The sequence below is a fragment of the Ostrinia furnacalis genome, unplaced genomic scaffold (assembly GCF_004193835.3).
Source record: "Ostrinia furnacalis isolate ACB-3 unplaced genomic scaffold, ASM419383v2 OfSCF0890, whole genome shotgun sequence".
NCBI lineage: Eukaryota > Metazoa > Arthropoda > Insecta > Lepidoptera > Crambidae > Ostrinia > Ostrinia furnacalis.
In genome coordinates, this window is record NW_021131129.1 from 123873 (window position 1) to 145763 (window position 21891).

The 21891-nt window shown below is 38.1% G+C and overlaps 1 protein-coding gene across 2 annotated transcripts in view; it reads right to left on the bottom strand.

Moving 5' to 3' along the window:
• Nucleotides 1–21891, bottom strand: part of LOC114350435 (uncharacterized) — a 29526-nt gene that overhangs the window by 7064 nt on the left and 571 nt on the right. Inside the window, exons 1-4 of one of the 2 annotated variants that reach the window (XM_028301246.1) lie at nt 5306–5398; nt 3758–5020; nt 1711–1917; nt 507–669 (exon numbers count right to left, since the gene is read on the bottom strand). In XM_028301246.1, the coding sequence (XP_028157047.1) occupies nt 507–669; nt 1711–1917; nt 3758–5020; nt 5306–5333 (1661 nt within the window). In that variant the 5' untranslated portion in view covers nt 5334–5398. Of the gene's footprint in view, nt 1–506; nt 670–1710; nt 1918–3757; nt 5021–5305; nt 5399–21891 lie in introns of those variants that run through there. The other variant, XM_028301247.1, reaches the window with a different exon arrangement.

Genomic DNA, 21891 nt, shown 5'->3' on the forward strand with positions numbered 1-21891 from the left:
TTATAAATATTTTTGTAACATGTATCATTACTTAATTCAATTCAACTTGACCTGACTGCAAAGATACCATCACTTACCAAATACGGTTTGTGATTGGCTAAAAGCTGGTTAACTAAACATCCACGCAGAACTGGATCTACCATCTATACGGCAACTTGTGACGTAAGTTGCGCGTCGGCATGTGCGTTTGAAATGATGCAGATATTAGATAAGGGGCGGTCAAGTGCACTATAAATTATGGTTATGCAATTGATACATCACTACTTAATATAAAACAAAGTCGCTTCGCTGTCTGTCTGTCCCTATTTTTAAAACTATACCACGGATTTTGATGTGGTTTTTTAAAAAGATAGAGTAATTCATGAGTTTAAAGTATAATACATTGTACCTGTACGAAGCAGGGACGGGTCACTTTGAAGAACCGTTTCTTCTCCTTAAGTGGTGGAGAATTATGAAAATTCTATCTTCAATCGATATTATCATTCGTAAATGGTTTCCTGCCATACCTGGTGAACAGTCCAGTGTTGGTGAGCCCGTACTTGGTGTCGCCGGCCTTGATGTAGATCTTGCAGGCGTCGTGCTGGCGGCAGCAGGTGTCCGTGAAGAAGAACAGGCCTAGTTCGCCCGAGCGCGCCGTGGCGGAGTGGCCGTCTCCGCACCAGACAGTTCCTGCATTGAACAGGTAAGCTTCAGAGCTTGGGATATCGATAACATTGTTAAAAAGCCATAGATCAAATAAAATCATCAAATCACGACACGAGTAAACACACCGTTCCTGCATAGAACAGGTATGCTTCAGAGCTTGGGATATCGATAACATTGTTATAAAGCCATAGATCAAATAAAATCATCAAATCACGACACGAGTAAAAAGAAAAGCTTTGAATGAAGACGAAGGAAGGAAAAATCTCTTATGGATATCCATCCAAGAGTAGTCCATCTACTGCTTATGAGTTGCTAAAATCTAAATAAATTACCTCAAGGATACTAATATCTGTTGGATTGTAAGTGGAGTAAATGAGTTCTCGAGGAGGTAAATCAAGGACCAATGAGCTCAAAAAGAAGGCAGTGACTGTGTAGTAAAAGCAGGAGATCGTAATTTTACAAGTTCCTTGGAGGCTTATTTTCATCAGTTCACTGCCACTGGCTGAAATAATGATTATAATACCACAACCAGCTCACCCAGGTAAGTAGCCTGCACTTTATCCTTGAAGGCATCTGACAAGGAGTTGGCGAAGCTGGTGACTCCAGAAGCCAGGCTGCTGACGAACCCCCGGTCGCTGTCCAAGGAGCCGATGTCCCGGGCACCCACCATGAGCTGGGTAAAGGAAGAAACACCACAATCAGCTCACCTGGATAAATAGCTTGCACTCTATCCTTGAAGGCATCTGACAAGGAGTTGGCGACGTTAGCGACACTTGTGACCCCTGAAGCCGGACTGCTGACGAACCCCCGGTCGCTGTCTAAAGAGCCGATGTCCTGGGTAACCGCCATGAGCTGAGTAAAGGAAGGGATACCACAATCAGCTCACCTGGATAAATAGCTTGCACTCTATCCTTGAAGGCATCTGACAAGGAGTTGGCGACGTTAGCGACACTTGTGACCCCTGAAGCCGGACTGCTGACGAACCCGCGGTCGCTGTCTAAAGAGCCGATGTCCCGGGTAACCGCCATGAGCTGAGTAATGGAAGGGATACCACAACCAGCTCACCTGGATAAATAGCTTGCACTCTATCCTTGAATGCATCTGACAAGGAGTTGGCGACGTTAGCGACGCTAGTGACCCCTGAGGCCAGGCTGCTGACGAAGCCCCGGTCACTGTCTAAGGAGCCGATGTCCCGGGCACCCGCCATTAACTGGGTGAAGGGTTTGCTCAGCCCTGAGGAGATGCTCTTCAGGATACCTCGACCGAGTTGACCTGTAAGATATAGAGCAGCGTCTCTTATCCTGTGGTCTGTGGATCTTTGGGTGTCCGTGAGCTTATGTATGGAGGTCTGCAACCTTATCTATGGATGGACTATTTTTAACAATCATAAATAAATGCCACCAAAAAACTCATAAAAGTCTAAAACTCATAAAACTCATTATTTATTTTTGCAAATAGGCTTTTAAAAAGCACCAACCACCTCTGCGGCCTAGTGGTAAGACCACCTGCTTTAGACGCAGAGGTCCCGGGTTCGATTCCCAGTGGGGGCATATTTTTCTGTTCGTTTTGGTTGGTGGTAGGGCTTGTCCTAAGTCCGCCTGGCTAGCTACCACCATCTTACCTAAGTCTGTCGCCATAACAACAATGTTAACAGCATTGTTGTGTTCCGGCAGTTAGAAGTAAGATAGCCAGTTCCTCCGTGGTTGAGGATTCCGGGTGAAGCTCGCTTCCACCTTCGGCCTGATCATCACTTACCATCAGGTGAGATACAGGCCATGAGCTTCCTCATTGTGGATTAAAAAAAAAACTTTTACACGTCCCAGTTCGGGACAATAAAAGGGCCAGTGCTGAGAAGAAGCAGCGCAAGAAACTCAGTCAGTATTTTCAATAAAAGTCGTAATCGTATTGCTGCGTCGTAATCGTATTAAAATTGAACTTGATTTCCTAAGGGGTCCGTTGACAAAAAAGGTTAATAAACGCTGATGATCATCATCAGACTGAATGACAAATCAACAATATGAGCAATCATAAACGCATTTAAACACAATATTTTATAGGCGTCAAAGCCTGTTTCCCACAACTATGCAGAGACACTCTTGAAAACGGTCGCGTAGATCGTTAAAATTATGATTTGTGGTTAGGCCGGCGACACGTCGACAAGGAAGCTTTATACAATACGTAGCTAAATAAAATCATCTCAAGACGAATCTCGGTGTATAAAATAAATCAATCGCGTAAGTATTTAATGTGTTCGATAAGTAATTAAATGCTAATTCATGTAATTGTCCAGTGAAATAAGAGACAACATTTCATGCCTCGAAAGACACTTTACAATCTTATTGACATTACCTACTATCATAACAAATCTTCATTTCCTTCGCGACAAATCGCAGTCGTGTCTCCGGCCTTATTACGTAATCCGTGACAATACCGCGTTATGTCACAGTGCATTATCAAAACCGGCCATCGAACTAAAGCGCCGGTTGTACGTTACGTACATGTTAATGTTAGATTATCTTTGAAAATATTGATTAAACATACTACACTATTAAAATAAGTTTAAATAATTATTTCTTTGAACCAAACTAGTCCAGGACAAAATCCAGGAAATTGAGACAAAGATTTTTATGACAACTCGCAGAAGAATAATGTTGGTTTTTTTTTAAAGGTCTGAAATACTAAATAATTCTGAATTTCCATTTGGGAGACTGTAAGTTAAGAGTATCTTTATTTTGGGACGTGTATAAGTGCCCTAGAAAGGGCCAATGTACTGAATAAACTATTTGAATTTGAATTCCCAAATATGAAAGATTGTATTTAATTTTGAATTTTAATGATTGTTCAGTTTTCAAGTTACGTAAGAATATTTCATGTCCAATGTCCAAGTTTCAACAACATGAACTAAAGATTTACAACTCTGTGAGATGCTAGTAAATTTAATTTCAAAAGAGCAATAAATAAGTTAAGTTTGCAAGTTCCATTATGCCTACTCTCAAGTTTAAGGCATGACGACAAGATTTATTCATATAGAGTGCACAACATGTACCCATGATTCTTGTCTTTTCATACTTCTTGAACTTACTAAGAAATAATTTACTTTTTATTTACATACCCAATCCACCATTCTCCTCTCGGCTCCTCAGCCTCTCTGCTTCCAGCTGCTCGTTCTGTTTCTGCATCCTCTTGAACAAATCGAATATCCCCTTCGGGACGACCCTCTCCGCCACTGATTCAACCATACTCTCCACCACACTCCCAGCTAGACCTACTAACACCGATATAGCGTTAGTCTTGGGGGCTGTTGTAGGAATCACGTCTTTTCCATCGTAATAATCTTCTGGAACTTCCTCATCTTCTGAGTCAAGCTCAGTGAAGATTGGCACGTCTTTTTCGTCCACTTCTATGCTGTCTATGTTGAATCGAGGTTCCTTAGTCGAATTTACTTTCAGAGCATCGGTTTGATTTGCTATTGTTGCGTTTGCGTTAGTTACGTTAACTGTCAAAGTTAGATTTGTTTTGGCTATTGTTACATTTCCTGCTTCTAGTGTTACATTGGATTTTGTTATTTCTGTTGTAACATTCACTTTTTCAGTTGTGCTTTCTGTGTCAACAGAAGTAGCTGAAGTTTCAAAGTCAAAATCTGTTCCTGTAGTAATGACACTTGTTGTAGTAGAAGGACTTTCTGTACTTATACTAGACTCATCTGAAGTTTCATTTAATAGTTTTGGTTCATTAGTAGTCGTACTAAAGTTAGAAGACGTCGTGGTTTGTACTATAACTGTTGTAATATTTATATTACTATCAGAAGTAGTTGGAATGCTTTCCGTAGTGTATGTGGTTTCAGTATCTTGTGTCGAAGAAGGCAACGTGACTGTTAGATTTATTTGCACATTTGGCACATTTCTTACAGTAGTCGATAGAGGTATAACAGACAAATCAGGATCAGTGGTACTTTCTAAAATACTAACTAAATAATTCTCAGTTGTACTAACAAGTTCTAATGGTATTACACTAAAATCTGCTTCAGTGGTTTCACTAATAATTTGTAGGTTTTCATTCATGTTATGTATCTCAGTTTCATTTTGGTTGTTATTCTTCTTCTGTTCATTGACAATCGTGTATCTGTGGGATTCTTTGGAGTACTTCTGATTATTAGAATTCCAGGGTATGGCTCCATATCGTTTGTTGAATTTCACAGAGTATTCTTCATCAAAGTCTATGATATTGTTCTCATAGTTGTCGTCGACCGGTTCTGTGCTTTGAGTCGGCAGCGCTGTGTTGTCATGAGCTGGTGAACTTGGAACTAAAAGTAATATGGCACATACGACAAGTCTCATTTTTCGTCTTACCCGATGATACATTTTATTGTATCCATCTGAAACAAAAGACAGAACATTAAAATAATAAATACTAGTTACTAATCTCTAGGTTAAATGCTCATGAAGCAGCATGGGGTTTACGAAGTTTGACACCATGGTTATAATTTCAGTTGAACATGCAAAAAATAAGAACTTCGATGAGGCTCTACATTCTGATGGAATAATTGGGGACCTCGATTGCTTATACCATCTTCTACTCTGAGCTTCTACCATGAAAAATCCTCGAGCGGCCTTAGGGTTTAAAATAAATCAGAGTTAAGTTGTTAAAACATAAATACTACCGTTAATAAGTGCTTTTGTCGATCCCATTGTAATTTAGTTACAGACCAAATGGTATTTTTCAATCAATTAATTCAAGCTTGTTACATAATAATATCGATAATAATATTAATCATTGACCCACTATTTATTGCATTATGACATAACAAATCAATCACCTCCGTCACAGCAAAAAACCACAATGCTGTCAAATCATAGAGTCAAATCAATCCAAAAAGAATGAAACTTGTATCATGGCCAATTGATATTGATTCTATTCGTACTTTTGGAATACAAAATATATTTCATTGGAAGTACTAGCCTATGCACGCGGTTTTCCTTGGTTTTGGTTTTACTCCAGGACTTCTTTACTTTCCAACATTATTTCCAGTATTAAACTCCCAATTTGTGTCAGTCAGTCATCAGTCATACACACACGTACTGAGATTATCTGCAGAACACTCTAGGCCAAAATAATAATAAGTACCATCTACACCTGTGACATAAACCAACCAACCAAAATCCTTGAGTTCGCCTTTGTCCAGCAGTGGACGTCATTTGGCTGAAACGACACAGTTCAAAACAAAATCTTTGTCGCTGTGAGGTGCTCTTAGATCAATTAAACTAGCGCGGATTTTAATGCCGTTTCTAGCAATAGTTTAGCAGTAGTAAACAAATTAAGTAATTATAATGCATTCCGGAAGTGGAGTAAGCGCATCAAAGTAGTCTCTATCAACATCTGTCCAGCCGGTCGTAACACAGGAACTGCGCGTTACACAGATAACTGAAGGATGTGTGCAAACCTTTTATTTTGCTCTTACATAAACGTGTACACGATAGCAAGGTACAGTATGCCCTTGCCCACCCCCTTTGTATAAAATGTCCATGTATTTTTTACCATTTTCTAGATATCAGGCGCTGGATCGACTCACACGTCCCAGTATTTATTAACCCTACCACTGCTACGGGACAATAAATGAGCCAGAGCTGAGAAGCATTTTTCATCACAGAACTTTTTACATAGTGCTCGAAGGCACAATTATATTGCAGAACATAACTTGTCTTAGAACACTTTGTTTAACTTTGAAAAGCTAATTAGTTTTCAGATAAACTGTAAAATTAGATTTTTTGTTTTAACAACAAGTAGACATCAAGTAGATAATGTCCAAGCTTCCTGCTATTTAAAATCTACAAACGAATCGCTTTCTGATAGTTCTTAAAGTATAGGTCTGGCTAACTGACTCAGTGCCTGAGATATAGGAGCGAGACTTCAGATTTATACGCTTTATCACGTCTTAATATGTCAATGTCACCCCTCCCGTACCGCAATGACTAGGTGCTAGACCTTTAAATATGTCAATTGAACGGTGGATTTTTAAAACTGTGAGGCCCTATAAAGCTTCAACCACACCAACGTGTGCAGATCGCCATCGCCGGCGCGATCAAAGGCCGATGACAGGTCGCGCGACCGATGACAGGTCGAGCGACCGATGACAGGTCGAGCGACCGATGACAGGTCGAGCGACCGATGACAGGTCGAGCGACCGATGACAGGTCGAGCGACCGATGACAGGTCGAGCGACCTATGACAGTTCACGCGATTGGCCTTTGATCGCGCTGTGATTGCGCCGGCGATGGCGATCAAAACGCGTTGGTGTGGTTGAAGCATAACAGGGAATTCAAATTAATCTAACTGAATCTATCTACATTGTGTGAGGATATAATTGATATTAATTATTTGGATAATTACACGGTTGGTTAAAGCCAGTCAAGCGCTCTATGAAGAGTTGCCAAAGGCGATGTTATCGATCAATAAGATATTTAACGATTTGAAATACTTTGTATTTTTTTATTTTGCATAAATTAACGTAAACTTAAAATTTCATTACATTTCTGTGTACCAATTTTCGTAACAATCAATAAGTTACTGAAATTGAAATAGGTAATTCCCTTTTTTGGAAAATTGCACTTTTGCAACAACACGAATTTATATCTTATTTCAAATTTTATTGCACCAGACTACAAAAGCGAATTTAATAATATTTTATATGCTATTTTAATAGCAGAATTAATAAATGAATTTTTGGTTTTAGTGCTACTTTCATGAAAACAAGCCAACAACTAATTATGAAGATTAAAATTCGATGACAATCTCCTTTTTTTTAAAATTCTTATTTGTTTATTTATTTGTATTTAATTGCTTCTATTTCGCAAAGTAGCCATTTCAACATTCTATATCCAGTAAAAAACTGTCAATGAGACACTAAAACGGGCTAGATCTAGCCAACAATGTCACAGACAGACAGACAGTTTTTTACTCTCGTTGCCCCGGTGGTCGCGAATTGATTTCCAACAATCAACTGTGATGCAACCGCGAGATCTGGGGGCACGGCAGTGCCCCCACCAAGTCGAGCAAAAAAGCGGCACGGCCGTACCATCCTTTTCTCGAAGCAATTCAGGCCATTTTCGACCGCCTGTAACTTCGTTGTGGATAAAACTAGAAGGCTGAATTTTCATTAGCTATGCAGGCATTGTAAAGACACGGTATATTTAAAATTACCTTCAATTTGAACCAGTAGTTTAAGAATTACAACGGGTCAAAGTTACTTAATTTTGTCACTCACTGACTCACTGACTCACTGACTGACTGACTCACCGATCATCAAAACTCTAAGGCACTTCTAGCAGACCTAGAAGCTTCAAATTTGGAATATAAGTAGTGTTTGGTGTATGAATCAAGGAAAAACTAAAATATTTGGGGGCACGGTAGTGCAACCGCCAAGTCGAGTAAAATTTTTCAATTTCGGTCCAGTTTTCTAGATACATAACTGCTGTCTACAAAATACAAAAACAAATGAGATCCCATCAAAAACAATACTTGTCAAAAAAACACGTGTAAATTAAATTATTTAGTGCGATGGCCAAGTCAATAATTTATGTAAAACGTTAAAGATTTCCTGGCCTGGACTTGGTATTACATGGATCTCACAACTTTTTACCGTAGAACAACTGAGTTGCGAGACTTGGTTTTTTTGACAAGTATTGTTTTTGATGGGATTGGTTTTAAATGTCAACAAATGATACATTAAGTCATCAAAAGCAGCAATTACAGGGTACGCGAAATGTAATAATGCATTTAAATAATTTTCAGAGAATTGGGAAATTAAATTGTCGTAGAGTTGGAAAAAATACAGAATTATCTCAATTATGGAGTTTCATCATGACACAAGGACGGCCACAAAGAAACTTGTCAAACATTGCCCTACATTCTGCAGTCGGATAAATGGTGCAGTCATCGTCAATCGTGACACCCAAAGTAGCCAAAAAGTTCGCAACACGTCTTTGTTAATGAGAGGGTTTTCGCGAACGAAAAATCCGCCAGATGGCAATACGTAGACGCGAGGTCCAAATGCTGCATGATTGGTTAATTTTGACATGACATTGACAGATAATATGTCAAAATCCACCAATCACGCAGCAGTCAGACCCCACATCCAAGTTCCGCCATCTAGCGGATCTTTCATTCGCGAAAACCCTCATTGGAATATGGTTATGTTGCGAACTTTACATAGGTACATGCTTGTCTGCTTGTGCTCGTTCCCCCTTAAAGTTACACCCTAGATGAACACTGTTGTAGAGTAACTTTTACGTCACTTTAAAACAGGGTTCAACTATGGTGTAACTTTTATTAATAAGGGGGGTTAGGTATACCTACGTTCTACATATTATATCACTAAGAAAACTTTAAAAAAACTGCATTCCCATCAATAAGGAACATGTTATGCCGACTCTATCTTTCTGTCAACCACAGTAATAAGACGTTTTGTTGTTATGTCACGATTACGCAACTTCTCTGGGAACACGCATAATAATTACACGCATTTCTTCGTTATTATCTTGTTCAGTTCGATTTTGAGTTTCTGCAGTTGGAATTAAACTCAGAACAATCACAAAAAGTGATTCTTCGATAATTCGATTAATCGTCTAGAAATCGAACCGAAACCCTCCAGATCAGGAAAGATCAACTTTTAAAGGTGTTCATGATGCCACACCTAATGTTAAGTGAGATGCAATCTAGTATGGTACATCTAATATCTGCCCTGTAAGTGCCTATTCACTCCCGCCTTGAAGAGGCGAATAACTTATGTTCGGAAAGCCAGCAGCAGGCAGCGAATTCCAGTCCTTAGCTATTCGCATTATAAAAGTTAGTTTGCTTTAGTTTTTGTAAATTAATATTTCCTTACATAAATTATCTGAATAAATTAAGCAAATTAAAGCAAGGTAAAGTTCCTGCTAAAACCAGATTTGCAAGGTTTTGAACGAGGTTTTAAAATAGCTCAAGTTTTACGAATACGAATAGAAATACCTGAACCAATTAATGCAACAATGTAATGTAACCTTCACAATGTAGTCAGATTGCAAATGCCTGAAATCCAGGAGCTCTAGAAGGTTCCCAAATGTGCAAGCCAGCAACGCATGACGTTGCCTCACCGTGCGCGCGCGCCGGTAATCCACTTAGCATGTTAATCATTGGCGATTCGTTGCGCTATCGCATTTTTACCGAGAAGACACTATTCAGCCAGATTTGATTTGATTTGATATGATTTAATGGAGAGAAAAAAATGTCATATTGGACGCCGCGCGGCTCCATGGTGAGCCTCAAGCAAAATGTCTAGATTCTCGTAGCCACTAACTAAACTAAATGTTTATAAGTAGGTATGGGCAACCAGCAATTTATGTAAACATATTCTATTGGTTATATTTACAGCAAAAAATACAGTGCACTTACTAAATTAGATAGTAGACGTAAGGCAAGCTATATTTGGGAAGTATATGAATACTTACGTACAATGAATGGGCCTACAACTACATATTTTAAAAAATATGCCACAGCTATGTTTAACAGTGGAATGCCGTTGGTTAATATATGCTGGATTTCTATATTCAATCCTAATCCAAATTATACGGATTTGGATTGTCAACTGTCAAATTTTAATATGTTTTTGGCCAAAATAACTGCGGTTTTTGATGTTTTTACATTTTTATATTGTTTATAAGACTATTTAAACAATATTAAAGTGTAAATGCATCGAAAATTTTGGAAATATAATCTAAAACTGAATTCAATTTGACAGTTGTAATCCGGATTTGGACAAGGATTGAATATGGGAATCGGGCGATAATGATGAATGATGATTCAGCCCTATAAGGGTTGAATACACAAGTCACAACATAATATTGTCATTAATTAAGTATCGACCTTATATTATTATGAGAAGTTTGGCAATTATATGAGATAAAGAACCCCATAAAAGGTTAACAATCATAATCAACATATCTTTCCCAAATCCATCTGGTTCTCAGCATTGCGAGTAATCACGATAACGCAAATATTTTGTAAACAGCAGCCATGAATATTCAAACGAAAGGCGCGCCCTTGACCGCGGCCGATGTTTTATTAAGTTTTGTTGACGTTTTCGACATGCCTGCGATCTTAACCGGCGCTGGGGTGACCACTTTGAGATGCTGCTTGAATTGAGGTAAGTTTTGACAGCAGTGATAAAGGTCTAATCTACAGATGGTGGTCGTTTTCCCGCCTCTGCAACTCCTGTGGATAGCCAGTATTTATATCCCGAATACTATAATCCGGGCCTTTTCTTTAATAGGTATTTACAGGGCAGGTATGCACCATCCTAGACTGCATTTCACTTACATCAGGATATGCAGTCAAATACCTGCCTTATTCTGCATAAAAAAATAAAAAAGTTTTGACGAAGAGCAGTACGGCATTTGCTGAAATACGAGATTAATCCACCACTGCAACTACTAGCCAAGAATCCAAGATCTACAGTCCAATTAAACCTAACCAGCGTTGGTTAGGAACCTTGCGGGAGATAGCCTTACTATACTGTCTTGGAGCTAGCGAAGAATTTAATCAGAAGAATAAAGGAGTTCGAAATAGAGAACTAAATAACAACTTAATACTAAGGTACTCGTAGGTACTATCACAGAATAATAATAAGTACTACGTACAGAAGTTTTACTTCGCGAAGGTATTTAAAAAAATTTATGCTCAATTTCATTAACAATATGGTGTAATTTAGCTTGTCTCAAGAGTCAAGCAAGTTTGTCAGAAGTTTTGTTGACAAACGTCAGTGATCGGTACTGCGCCGAAGCTATAGGGCTGACTTCGGTAAAATGATGTGACGTGAGGTGCCAATCTGCAGAAAATGGCGGAGGAAATACATGATTTAGCATGAATTATCATGAATAATATTAACTACTTATTTACCTCTCAGTGTCTTGAAGCAACTTAAAAAAGTACATTCTGTGTTTTTATTATTATTTAGGCAATTAAATACTGCACAGTATTTAGTACACCATTTTCTTTATTTTTTTCCATCATACACAAGAATACGCGTGCGTGAGTCAATGTTCGCTCGTATGTGAGGCCTTGTCGAATAGTACTCTTGTAGGGGGCAATCGTGCGTGTTTTGTTTTCGATGTAAACTCGCGGACATGAACAGGCCTGGTACTATGACATACCAACCATCACGAAGACTGACTTTTTCATGTGAATAAATGAATAAATAAGAACATGTGCCAAACGCTGCAGGTTACCCTCGTATAACGTTTCCAAAAAAACGTAAAATCATGGAACACATAATGCCGCGTTGTGAATAAAGTGTGAATTACTTACGCAAAACGTACGCGATAATTTTGTAACGTATTGTAGTGCAGTTGTAGACGCGTGAGAGTTAACTCGAGAACTTATCCATACAGGGTGGCAACGAATTGCCTTGCCCAATCTTTGTCCCAGTTTTGGTTTTTGTGAATTATCTCTAAAGTTATTTATAGGCAAAAACGATTTATTTTTAACTGCTGCAATAGTATTGCTTTTATAAACGCACGTAAAGTTATTTAACGGTAAAAACGATGTATTTTCAACCGACTTCAAAAAAAGGAGGAGGTTCTCAATTCGACCCGTATGTTTTTTTTTTTTTTTTTTTTTTTTTTTTTTTTAATAATTACTAATTACCTACTTATTTATTAGGACGAATTATTAATATTTATGTAGGTATACCATGATTGATACTTTTGGAGTCGGTGCAGGCAAACTTTACATGTTTCATAATCTTGGCACCGACTCCAGAAGTATCAATCATGGTATACCTACATAAATATTAATAATTCGTCCTAATAAATAAGTAGGTAATTAGTAATTATTTTTCTACTTTTTAGTGTAGGTTTTTTGGAGTCGGTTTTATTTTTTTTTATAAAATTTTTAATTGATGTAATAGTAATACTATTTTATACGCACGTAGTAATTGATCTACTTTTTATGTTCTGCAGTAATCCACATAATAAAGTATAATAAAGTATACCAGGTAGGTATTATCTACTTCGTTAGTTTGAAGTCACCTAATTACCTAAATAACTCAAATTCATATTATTTATTAGTACGTACGCCCTTTTCAGAGCACTTCTACACGTCCCAACCACGAAGTAACGAGTACCCACCTTATTACCCTTCTATACATGACTCTACCTTCAAACTGTGGTTCACCATTCGCAATTTTGCAAAACTAATCATTAAATAAAATAGCCTGTTCACTTTTCTGTTGAGATTTTAAATAGGAACAAGAACTATAGTTTGACTTTGAGACACCCTGTATAGCAGTGCCTATTGAAAACACTTCTAGCACTACAGCGCTGGACAGACTATTGCAAGTGACATTTAGTAAAATTTACACCATCAAAAACAATACTTGTCAANCAGGCGGTCGAAAATGGCTTGGATTGCTTCGAGAAAAGGATGGTACGGCCGTGCCGCTTTTTTGCTCGACTTGGTGGGGGCACTGCCGTGCCCCCAGATACATTCAAGAGTGTTGCGTACAAATGAAAGTGCGTTGGAAGTTTCGAAGGTGACTAATTTCGATAATCGGCTGAGTGGCTTGGCTTAATCTTGTCAAACTCCAAAATGTGTAAAAGTTAACTCTAAGGCCATCACCACCATCTTACTTTAACTTTGATAAACGTCAAAAATCTGTCAAACTCCATACAAAAAGCACCGGTTATCGTTATAGTTACGATCAAAGTTAGGTGGTGCAACTCAGCCTAAGAATGATAAATAATAATGGTCTCGTAAATTACCGCCATACGAGCCATTTTAAAATAATAAAGGAAAGTGGTAGAATCTTGGTTGGCACCCTTTGGGTACTGAACCCTATAACTCAAGTAGGTACTATAGTCTATCCAACATAGCTTGATTAGAATGACGGCTGTCAAACGAATGTGACTAGTGCTGGGTATGTTTCGTACGGTTCACATAGATGTATCGATAAGTTTTCGAAAAAATGATATAAAAAAATGCAATCAATTTTTCTTCATAATCTTTATTCATAAAAATGACAATTATGATTTAAATTGAAAGACAGTAAAATTTAAAATTCATGACAACCTAAGTCGTAGTCATTATCATCAGTGTTCTTCAGTGGTTTTTTCCTCTCGCTAGAGGGCGGTGGGCATCTCTTCTAGAGCAACGGTGCTATGAATCCCCAAAAAATTACCGGTGATTGATTTCCGATGTTTGATTATTTAAGAATGAAATGTTTTTTGGGCTTTAATAGTGAACATTTAGAAAAACGTATAACTTGACTTAAATATGTTAAAAAATTAGTTAGAAAAAAAAATGTTAAATATGTTAAAAAGTTAGTTTTAATTTAATATGACATTTGTCGATATGTCCCAACACTAACATTTTTGTAACTCGAGATAACCTTGTAGAGACGTCGTTAATACTCTAGCTTGATTTTTATAATTTCGAATTACTACTTATTGGTGTAATTTAACGCTGCATTTACACGAAATTACACTAACATTTTTGTAACTCGAGATAACCTTGTAGAGACGTCGTTAATACTCTAGCTTGATTTTTATAATTTCGAATTACTACTTATTGGTGTAATTTAACGCTGCATTTACACGAAATTAACATTTTTATTGGAAGCACTGTCGTCGAAAATATTGTTTGTAGGTCAGACGTGAATTATTTCTTGTCCGCCAATATTTAGCTCTCATTGATCGCTACTACAAAGTTATGTCGTTACTTTTGATGGCAGCTGTCATTCTAATCAAGCTATATTGGATAGACTATAATGAAACTGAAAGCCTGTCAAAGTAAAATCGCTTGACCCCTGACACCAACCAATCCACCTTATCTTAACTGCCGCATACCACAGCCTGTTAACCTGTGTTTACTCATGTGGTAATCGGATCGGAGCCGTTACGCAATTGTCACGGGAGCGCCTGAGTCGTCCGATTAACGCAGATCAACCGGTTCTTATATCGCTGCTGGCAGTATCAGTACTGTTTATAGATATGCCCCATGGAATATAATAGCCCAGATATAAAGGTATCAGTCAGGCTGGCCGACTCATGTGATATGCAATCAAATAATTTGAATTTGACTTGAGATCCGAAGAACGCTTGTTCGAACCCCGCTGGTCTATCGCGTTGAACCCACTCATAACACAACCGTTTTAACCAAGCACGAGGGGTTAACGGGACTATTATAAAATGTACAAGACAAAATGACAAAGAAGATATTTAATAATAATAATTAATAATAAGATATTTACTATTTTCTACAACTAACTCAGATTTGTATCGCATTTTTCACGTCATTGAGAACGTCCCATTTAAATTGATCTGGTAAATTAATCTATACTTATAATAAATCTGTAGAGAGGTCAATTCTGTACATGAAATATATTTTCAAAATAACTATCAGGGGGTGATTAGTGATCGATACTGATGCCAAAAATGCAATCAGTAAAATTTTTGTCTGTCTGTCTGTCTGTCGGTCTGTCTGTCTGTCTGTCTGTCTGTCTGTCTGTATGTTCCTTATAGAAACAAAAACTACTGGACGGATTTTAACGAAACTTGGTACAATTATTCTTCTTACTCCTGGGCAGGTTATAGGATACTTAAGAATTCCCACGGGAACGGGAATTAGCGGGAAAATCCTTTTGTATGAAAAATCTAAACCGCTTAAGTTAGACGCTTGAAATTCGGCATGCAGGTACCTTAGTAAACTAAAAGCTTAGTTACAACAGGATATTGCAAAATTCCCACGGGAACGGGAGTTAGCGGGAAAAAACATTTGTATGAAAAATCTAAACCGCGTAATATAGACGCTTGAAATTTGGCATGCAGGTACCTTAGTAAACTTAAAGCTTAGTTACAACAGGATATTGCAAAATTCCCATCGGAACAGGAGTTAGCGGAAAAAAAAATTGTATGAAAAAATCTAAACCGCGTAAGATAGATGAAGGGGGTAAAACTTGATCCACGCGTACGAAGTCGCGGGCGGCCGCTAGTCTATAATAAGTCAATTGATAAATGATACCGAGACGTTAACACAATTGTATAATGTTACTATTAGAATCCGTATCGATTTCGTAACCGTTCACTGGCGATCGATCTCGATACTAAATCTTGGCAAAGACTAAAGACTGGCCACAAACCAACCATGCGAAAATCTCTAGAATAATAAAATACCAGTATCATACACAGTAATAAAATACCAAACATCATTATAATAACCTCCGCAAAATTACAGCTCTCTAGTGCCAATAGTTTCCAAGCAAATCCTCGGCCGGACAGACAGACAGACGGGTACATGACGAAACTATAAGGGTTCCTTGTCAGGACTATGGAACCCTAAAAACACAGAATTATACAGACGCTTATTCTAATGTAAAATGATATTATAATAATTATACTACGCAAGTCAAGAACTTAGATTATTAGGTAGAGCATAATTTTATGACAGACAATAATCTTAGTAATTGCCTGGAGGCTGTGTTGATCTATTGATAGGGTCAATAGGTGATACATAAATTGGATGAATGCTGTTTATTACAGAGGTTCAATATTAGTTTACATACAAACTTCGTTCTCTACTCATTTAATAATAGCAAGCCATTTAATACCTTGGTATAAAACATTCTGAAGTTAAATTGGCTTGAATTATCAAGTATAAGCTATAGGAGCATTATGCAAAGTTAATGCCTACCTATCCTCAGGAAAACGATGTAGAGTAAATGGAGAGTCACTTCTGTCCTTCTGTTACTCTTTGCCCGAATCTGCGCAAGCGGCGTATAATCTCTCACGCTCTAAGGGCCGGTTGCGGCACTTTACCTTCGAGACCGCAGACGGTTTGATTGACCAATTGCATGCTATTATTTAGATTATTGAGAAAAACTACGAAATGCTCGAGGCGGTAACAACAGCAGGTAGAGACGAGATGGCAATCTTTATTGAACAGGCACAGCTAGCCTTAATTTTTTGAAATTTTGCGTAAGACTTTATTTATGCTTTACCAGTCACCTAGAACTAGTCACCCTGACATCGGTCTATATCATGAAGAGGAATAAAATTTTTATTCACAATATGATGGGCAATTAAAATCGAGAATAACAGGAATTACTTACTTGTTATGTAAGTATTCAAATCTTGAAATTAATTTCACCTGTCTTGATGGCTGTGAATCAAATCTAGAAACTACATAGTTTGAAAGAGATGGTACATAAGTACTTAGTGTTAAAATTGTAATACATATTTTATATTTTTGGTTAAGTAGGCAAATTTAATAATTTATTGACATACTAGCTTTCCACCCGCGGCTTCGCCCGCGTGCGCGATTTTTGTCTGTCACAGAAAAAGCTAATCGCGCGCGTCCCTGTTTCAAAAACCGAGATAAAAACTATCCTATGTCCTTTCCCGGGACTCAAACTATCTCTATGCCAAATTTCATCAAAATCGCTTCAGTGGTTTAGGCGTGAAAGCGTGACAGACAGACAGACAGACAGACGGACGGACAGACAGACAGAGTTACTTTCGCATATAATATTATAGTATAGAAAGTTTAGATAAGCTGCTGTTTTGAATTTAAATATTTGTTTACAAGTAATACTTATCTAGTTGCTAGTGTACAAACTCTACTTTTGAGTCATGCTGAGCATTTTCATGATGATGATTCTGCCTCTAGCGATGATTCTAACATTGACCTTTACTAACCAAAATTAAAATAACATCTTCCAAGTTCCAACATGCATCGAAAATGCCAAGGCGACGTTTGGCAACTTATTGTGAAACAAATATTTAGGATCGCGTAACCGTTGCAATGTTTACTATAATAATACAATTATTTACTTATTATATTGTACTCGTATGCACGCGCGATGTAACCTTGTTGGTGCGATGCAATGTGGGCAAGTTTCTGAAATATTTTAAGTGGTCTTGGCCCTAAAAATCGAAAATATACTTTGATATCGGCCTCAACTTAACTCGGTTGTGGGTTCGATTAATATTTAGATAAGGTACTCGTTTCAGCCGAAAAACGTCCACTGCTGGACAAAGGCCTCCCCCAAGGATTTCCACAAAGTCCGGTCCTGCGCCGCTCGCATCCAGGCACCTCCCGCGACCCTCACCAGATCGTCGGTCCACCTAGTGGGAGGCCTGCCCACGCTACGTCTTCCGGCCGTAGGAGAACCAGAGTGACTGACATAGCCCGCACCGCAGAATCGCTAAAATCAAGTGGCAGTGGGCGGGGCACATAGCTCGTAGAGCTGACGGCCGCTGGGGCAGGAAAGTTCATAGATAAGGTACTCCTACATAATTAGCTCTAGACACGTTATAAGTGTGCTAGCCCTAGTCTCGAATGATAAAAACTTTGTTGGCAAATACTTTCATTGAAACATGGTCACATATTTCGCCCAAATAAGGCATTTCTTTAATTTAGTGGTCCACCCCGAGAACACAACCTGCTACACTTTGCTTTCATTGCGTAAGGACCGACAATAATGTTATTGTGGACTCGTATAGCACACCATGGTACAGTGACCACACGGTGTACAGAATTGCAGGACTGTTGAAGACGCAAGATGTACTTAGTTGTATTAAAGTAAATCATGACATCAATTAATGGTCACAGTACCTAATCTTAAATGTGCTTTTTAAGAATGAGTTTTTTTATCTGCAAGTTAATTTAACAGTTTCTTTTGTTTTAATTGTCCAACGTATTTTTTTTTCGTGTCGACAACAAACCTAAACAGTGTCAGCCCAAAACTCTGCCACAAGAGTGGCGTTGTCAGTAGCACTCATCAAATCCTCCTGAGTGCAGTTGCTTGATTTATGATTTTTGATTTGATATAATGACCACTCGATGCAGTTTTTCGCTGGTTAGGAAGAAGGTTGGTTCCGAATATGATGAAGCAACCTTTTAAGTCACGAAACTCCTGATAAAATCCTACATTTGCAATTTGTTACATAACCATAATTTTCAGTCTTATTATAGTTTCAACCGATTCCGTCCACTGCTGGACAAAGGCTTCCCACGGATTTTCACGACCGGTCCTGCGCTGCCCGCATCCAGGTGCTTCCCGCGACCTTCACCAGATCGTCGGTCAACCGAGTGGGTGGTCTGCCAGTCCACGATATGCATAAAGCGTGGGCGCCCTACCACAATAAGACCGGTTGGTGGCTAAGGACAGTTTTTGGGCAAACACTGCCAAGGCGTTTTAAGAAGCTAGTAGCGATATTAATCAACGTCAACATGCTATTCAAAGTTAATCATGCATCATCTTCATCATCATCGAAGATAAGAATCGGATAGTTCATGACCAATCAATTAATTTACTTACTTTTTTTTATCTAACTAGTACCTACCACAAAATATAACAGAAGGTAAACTCATGTATGTACCTCGCTTTGCATACCTCTCTCGCTCGCACGCTCGGCCGTCGCGCCAGGGTTGTCTTCTTGTCATGTGTTGTGTTTATTTCGTTATGATAGAAAAATGTTACTCTTAATACTATGCAAGAAAGACAATAACAGATATCCACGTATACTTATTTATATTTAGTACGTTATAATAGTAATAGTTTGCAAACAAATACACGAGAAGGAAGTAGTATTTAGTTGAGTGGTTGACACTATTATCCAACTAATATTATAAATGCGAGTCTGGATGTTTGTTGCTCTTTCACGCAAAAACTACTGAACGGATTTTGATGTAACTTTACAGTATTATTGTTTATAACCCTGAATAACATATCCCACCAAAAACATTCTGTAAAAAACTAGCCAAGTCTCGATGGAGCTGCTTGTTTATCTCTAAAAAGTAATGAAATCTAGACAAAGTCGTGCCAAGTCTATGGTTCCTTACTGCGATTTCTTTATTATTATAGTTAATGTTGTGTGACTTGGCCGTTGAAGGGTGACAAAACCAGGTGCTCCATGACACCATTGCACCAATCAGTCGCCTGAACCGCTACCCACTGACGATGGAAAATTGCCACTTGGAAAACGTTGATTCAACAATAACCAGTCAATTGTAGGTTCAGTAAAGCTGCGTATTTATAATGTATGATTATCTTAATAAAGATTGTTCAACGGCCAAGTCACACAACATTAACTATAATAATAAAGAAATCGCAGTAAGGAACCATAGACTTGGCACGACTTTGTCTAGATTTCATTACTTTTTAGAGATAAACAAGCAGCTCCATCGAGACTTGGCTAGTTTTTTACAGAATGTTTTTGGTGGGATTTCACTTCTTTTTGTGGAACGTGGCAAAATTATTTAACGTCGTCGTTTATCAACATTTTTTTACGATATTAAACACAAATAAACTCAACGACCTTTAAAATGGACAACGAATCAGATTGTTTTTAATTATAACATAACCTAAGCGAACCTTACAGTATAATAAACGAAATCAACGAAATGCAAATTACACAACATTCAACTTAATCGACGACTTTCTCTAGAAAGGAAAAAAATCTGGACACCGCTTGCTAGCGCTAGCGCCATCTAGCGGTGAGCGATACAGGCGAACACCACGGGGCCGGAGTAGTATTGATTATGAATGTGGTTACTCCAGATCTTCGATTTTCCTAGTTTTTATAGTTTTCCCTTTATGTGGCCTTTAAACCCTAACTCTGTACCAAATTTCAGCCCTCTGAGTTAATGGGAAGTACTAGTTCTATTTTGATGATCATCAGTGAGTGAGTGAGTGTCGTAAATGCGAAACTTTGCTTTCGCTTAACTTCGGAACTAAATGACCTACAGACTTGAAATTTTGGATTTAAAGTATGTGATTATAGCTTACTAGATAACGAAAATTTCTGCGTTCTGGTCTTATCCAGAGGTTCTCAAATAGGGGCCTGAAAATGCGGCGAAATGGTTCCAGTAAAGGATGGTACGGCAGTGTTTGCTTCGCGCTCGACTTGGCGGGGGCATTGCCGTGCCCCCAGATAAGCTATAATTTATGTCGATCTGTGACAAACTAAATTTCACGCGGGTGAAGCCGCGGGCAAAAGCTAGTTATCCAATAATTCCTAAAACCTCTCTAAAACAATTCGATATTCCTAGTAATTGAGTTGGCTTTAAATTTCAATTGAAATTCAAATAAATAACTTACTTACCTACCCGAATCAACTGGTAATTTAAAAAATGAAAATTCAGTATTTAATAATGAGTTTAAGCAACCAAATACCGAACAATTATGATACGACTTTTTCTGTTCACTCATTTTCGTCAATTTCGCAAAACAAAATAATATTACAGACGGTTGACCGGCGCGTGACTCAAGCGAACCACAGCGAACGTGTGGCGAACGTCTGTCGCGCCACGTCGCTCTCGCATTCGTCCAAGACAGTCTTGCTAGGAGCGGTGTCTATGTGTGCGTGGCTCGAGCGCGTTTAGTATGGAATTTGTCTTCTGTTATATTTTGTGCTAGTACCTACTTGTCCGACAACTCACTTGACAGACTAGGTAGATATGTAACTACATCGGACAAGTAGGTCCGACAATTCGCTTAGTAAACTAGAGTAGAGGTTGCTAACGAAGCACCTAAAAATCTAAACTTTTTTACAAAAGCTCATCTTGAAATATTCGTTAATAGTTTACGTGTATGAGCTACTCTCGACAGGTGATAATGTAATAATGATCTATCGATTAAATAGAAAACATCTAAGTAATCTTTAATGAATGGAAATAAAACTGTCCTCCACTGTAATGTCTGGAAGATATTGCTTTCTAGCTATAAGACCGCCTAAATTTTGCTGTATCAATCTTGTCTTCCCTAATAAATTTTGTATGGTATGCAATACCAGTAATAACTGTCTAAAACATAATTATGTGAAGGATAGGAAATGTAAAATCGTACACATTAATTTACATTTACACAATTCGAAATAAACAATAAAATGAAAAAACAAAGCGTAGCCGCCATTAAAGGCAACGAATTCATTCATTAATTGTAAATACATAGTACAAAGCCTTTCGAAACTACCGGCATTGCATAAAAACTATGCTAATATTAAATGTAGATACGGTAAAGTTCACCTGACTCAAGCATAACAATGTAAGTAGGTATGTAATGTACTAACATACTAATTTCATATGGATGGATGTTAAGATTTACAAGAAACTGGCGAAAATTTCACAAACTTACATGTCAGGTCACTCTATAGTAGGTACCTACATTCCTAAACTAGACCTACTTGCTACCTACGTTCCAGAACAAATCTTGTGTTA